The sequence below is a fragment of the Aristolochia californica genome, unplaced genomic scaffold (assembly GCF_029961685.1).
Source record: "Aristolochia californica isolate CCGP_79_NKW_82.1479 unplaced genomic scaffold, dmAriCali1.0.hap1 SCAF_1, whole genome shotgun sequence".
Taxonomy (NCBI): domain Eukaryota; kingdom Viridiplantae; phylum Streptophyta; class Magnoliopsida; order Piperales; family Aristolochiaceae; genus Aristolochia; species Aristolochia californica.
The window spans coordinates 51176329-51181229 of record NW_027181770.1 but is presented as its reverse complement, the minus strand read 5'-3'; the positions used below and the strand labels follow the sequence as shown (position 1 = coordinate 51181229).

The window sequence follows — 4901 nt, the reverse complement described above, 5'->3', positions numbered from 1 at the left end:
TAATTCTTCCTGTTCGGTCTATCAGCTTGATGTGAAAAATATTTTTCTCAATGGGGATATAAAGGAAGAAATTTATATGCAACAACCACCTGGATTTGTGGTTGAGGGAGAGTCGGTATGTCGATTGAAGAAATCCCTTTATGGTCTGAAACAGTCTCCTCGTGCATGGTTTGATAAATTTAGCCAAGCACTCATACGGGCCTGATTTCACAGATGTTCCATAGGTCACTCCATATTTCTTAAATACACACCTAAAGGTAAATTGATTTTGGCCATATATGTTGATGATATTGTCTTAACCGGTAGTGATCCCGAGTGCATGAAGGAAAGCAAGAAAAATATATGTGAAGAATTCAAGACAAAAGATCTTGGACTACTTAAATATTCTCTAGGTATTGAAGTACTACAGTCCAATCATGGGATTATATCCTTGATCTACTGGAGGACAAAGGAATGTTGGGTTGTAGACCAAAAGAAACCCCTATGGATTCCACTAATAAATTATCTTTAGGCATTGGAAAATATGTGTTTATCGAAAAATATCAAAGACTTGGGAGGAAACTCATTTATTTCTGTGTAACAAAGCCAGATATATCATATGCGGTAAGTGTGGTGAGTCAATACATGCGCAAACTGTTAAGATTTACTCAGAGATTTCTTCCCTTAAGGAGAAATCATGTAATATTCTGTAAATCCGGTGATTGGGGTAATCCCGTTAATCACTTCCATTCTTCCATGTATATTTTGTATAACGGCTATTTAAGCCGATGATGTGAATGAGAAAGAGAGATTGAATGTGAATCATTATTTTCGAGTTGGTATTAGAGCAGGAGAATCATCTCCTTCTCCTTCTCATCGCCAAAGAGCAGAGCGAAAGCTCTGTTCCGTAGTTGTAGCCGAAGAACAGAGTGAAAAAAATCTCTGTTCTGTAATCTAAACTCTGTTTCGCCGCGAAACAGAGTTGTTCGGAAGCTCCGCAGGCCGCCGCCGACGATCTTCCATCAGAAAGCTTCGTCGAGACGTTCCGCAAGCCGCCGACGACCGTATCCGAGCCACTGCTCGGCCTTTCCATTCGAAAGCTTCGTCGACCGATGACTCGCCGCGAAACAGCGCTGTTCGGACGTTCCGCAGGCCGCCGATGATCGTAGCCGAGACACTGCTCTGACCTCAACAGAACCTTCACCGACAACAGTATTCCAGAATATCGTCAGAACTGACGCCGGCGAAGGGGGAGATGCACTGTCGAGACACAAAAACTTCGTCATCTTGACGAAGAAGATGTACAGTAACTTGCCGAGATAAATTTTTATTTTTGAACTTAGGTGTGTGTCGTATTTCTACCCGATCGATCCGGTCTCGGACAGACCAAGATCGGCCCAGCATAAGCGAACCGGACCAAACCAGTCTACTGATCGGACCAGACCGGACCTGTCCAAGATTATTTTTAGAAAGGGAAACAAACCATACCGAATCATTATACGGACCGGACCGGACCAATATTATTTTTTGTGAACCAGACCAGACCGGACCACTCTACGGACCTTCTTTTCATCATGTCGAAGGAATTAACACCGATTATTCATGTGCAATCCGAACACTCTGGTTTTACAACCAGTGTCACTCTTACCGAAGTCAACTATGATGTATGGTCCCAGATCATGGAGATGCAAATTGCGGGACGAGAAAAAACTTGAATATATTATGGGAAAAACACCATTCCCACAAGAAACGGATGCCTCCTATGCGAAATGGTATGCTGAAAATCAAAAAGTCAAGGGGTGGTTGTTAACCTCTATGTCACCAGATATTATGAAGCGCTATATTCGGCTGCGTACCGCATGCGAAATATCGAATGCTCTGAAAAAAGCTTTCTATGATGGGTCAGATGAATCACAATTATTTTCATTGAATCAGAGAGCTTTCTCCACCAAACAGACTGGTCATCCTTTATCAACGTATTATGGTGATCTTGTGGAAATTTTTCAAGAACTTGATCATCGTGACAGGACTATAATGAAAGATCCTGATGATGTTATCGCTTATAGGAAATCCGTTGAAAGATTGCGCGTTCATATTTTCTTAAACGGATTGGATGCAGAATTCGAACAAGTCCGTGGCGAAATTCTCAGAAAAGACCCGATATTGGATCTTGAAGAAGCCTATGCTTATGTACGTCGTGACTTTGTTCGTAGAACCACTTTAAATAGTGAAGTTGACCGTGTTGAGACATCTGCAATGGTAGCACGTCGAGCTAAGCCTAAAACAGCTCGACCAACTGGTCCTAACAGTTATCAAAATCGAACATCAGGATCTCAGAATCGTAGCTATGAGGTTGGAACAACCAAACCAGAGCGCATTTGTACTCACTGTGGTGAGATTGGGCATACAAAGGAACGATGTTATGAACTTATCGGGTATCCAGAATGGTGGGACCCTACAAAAGCGCCTCGCAAACGGAACTCCAAATCAAATAATCATGCTTCCGTTGTAGTAGCAGAACTTTCCACCTCTCACACAACTGAGGATGCATCAGTCTTAATCGCTACATCTGGTAAGGTTCTTAATACTTCTACTCCTAGTAGAAATAGTGAATGGATAATTGATTCTGGTGCTACCGATCATATGACCTTTGACAATCTTCATGTTAAAAGTATGAAACCATCTGAACAACATATCGTATCTACACCAAATGGTACTCCACCTCACGTTATTGGAGAAGGTTCTATCACTCTCACTAAAAATCTGAGTCTTGATTCTGTATTAGTTGTTCCAACCCTCAATCATACTATATTATCAGTTGCTCAAATAACTCGTACTCTGCATTGTATTGTGGTTTTTTGGCCTAACCTTTGTGTTTTTAAGGACATCCGAACTCAGAAGACAATTGGGTATGGTACTAGAAGGGGGAAACTCTATTACCTTGGTCTGCAGCCAGAAAGTTTTCATCAGTTAGCCCAAGCGTTCTCCATGAAGAATAAATCTGCAGATTCTGACATTTGGTTATGGCATAAACGGTTGGGTCATTCATCCTTTGGTTATTTAAAGAAATTGTTTCCTACACTTTTTGAAAAACTATCTATTTCAGATTTTAAGTGTGATGTATGTGAATTGGCAAAAATCCATCGTGTTCCATTCCCAATAAGCATGAATAGGAGTTCAGAACCGTTTATGATTATTCACTCTGATGTGTGGGATCCAGCAAATATAGTCTCTCTTAGTGATAAATGGTGGTTTGTTTCTTTTATTGATGATCACACCCGTATGACTTGGATTTGTTTAATGAAGTCAAAAAGTGAAGTTAGTTCGTTGTTCAAACAATTTCACAAAATGATAGTCACTCAGTATCATTCTACAATACGAACTCTTCGAAGTGACAATGGGGGAGAATTTGTGAATCAAAGTTTCAAAGAATATCTAGATGATCATGGTATTACTCATCAAACTACTTGTCCGTACACCCCTCAGCAAAATGGAGTTGCAGAGCGAAAGAACCGCCACCTTCTTGAGGTTGTTCGTGCTTCCTTGTTTGAAGCTCATATGTCGGCAAGTTACTGGGGTGAAGCCATCACAACTGCAGCTTACCTTATCAATCGAATACCCTCGAGTGTGTTACAATTTCAGACTCCCTTGAGTGTTCTTCATAAAACCATAAGTTCACCTCCTGTGCCGAATCTACCACCTAAAGTTTTTGGGTGTGTAGCCTTTGTTCACCTCCATAAGACATTGAGACATAAATTGGAACCCCGAGCTCTCAAGTGTGTTTTTGTTGGTTATGCTCAACATCAGAAAGGTTATCGTTGTTATCATCCTCCATCTCGCAAATTTTATGTCACTCTTGATGTGGTATTTCACGAAGAAAACATGTATTATTCTACTCCCGAGTCTTCAATAGAGGAGGAGAACAGGATTGAATTAAAGACCCTTTATCATCATTGGATATCTTGGATACTACAAGTGGTCAATATTCCGATTAAAACTGTGGACATCAAAATGATTCACAGGATGGAGAAAGACAAGACCAGATGGAAATGATGCAACCAGAGTCTCAGCCGCCATCTTCCCCCCTTCATAATGTACCAAGGGATCAATTGCCTTCTAAGTCCGAGTCCATGTCTGAACCTCAGGTAAGTTCCGAAACTCAACTAAGAGTGCTACCTCATCGAACCACAAGAGGAAAACCTAGAATCAATTATGAACCTCTTCTCACCTCTAAATCTCAGTATCCCATGCATAATTTTGTGTCTTATCATAGATTGTCAAAAGAAAATGAGGTATTTGTGAATCAATTATCTGCTATATCTATTCCTAATAGTGTGCAGGAAGCCTTGAAAGATTCTAAATGGAAAGAAGTCATGAATGAAGAAATGAGGTCTCTTCAGAAGAATTCAACATGAGAAGTGGTTGACCTACCTATAGGAAAGACACCAGTTGGATGCAGGTGGGTATTTACCATTAAATATAAAGCCGATGGCACCATTGAAAGGTTCAAAGCAAGGCTTGTCGCCAAAGGATATACTCAAACCTACGAGATCGATTATATGGAGACATTCACACCAGTGGCCAAAATCAACACCGTTCGGATTCTACTCTCTGGCTGTGAATCTTGATTGGCCCTTATACCAGTTTGATGTAAAAAATGCATTTTTACACGGAGATCTCCAAGAAGAAGTATATATGGAATTACCTCCTGGATGCATTATGCAAAACAAAGGAAGCAAACAAGTATGTAAACTGAGAAAATCCCTATATGGTTTGAAGCAGTCCCCGAGGGCGTGGTTTGGAAGGTTCACGAATTTTATGAAATCTATCGGATACAAGCAAATCAACTCAGATCATACTCTCTTCCTAAAATATAACAAGGAGGGCATCACAACTCTTATTGTATATGTTGATGATATGAT

At 40.6% G+C, this 4901-nt stretch overlaps 1 protein-coding gene across 1 annotated transcript; it reads left to right on the top strand.

Moving 5' to 3' along the window:
* Positions 1-1638: 1638 nt before the first annotated feature.
* Positions 1639-4394, top strand: LOC137948461 (uncharacterized). Its single transcript, XM_068794548.1, has 2 exons — positions 1639-2414; positions 4253-4394. The coding sequence occupies exons 1-2, from the start codon at positions 1639-1641 to the stop codon at positions 4392-4394; spliced, it is 918 nt and encodes a 305-aa protein (XP_068650649.1).
* Positions 4395-4901: the final 507 nt, after the last annotated feature.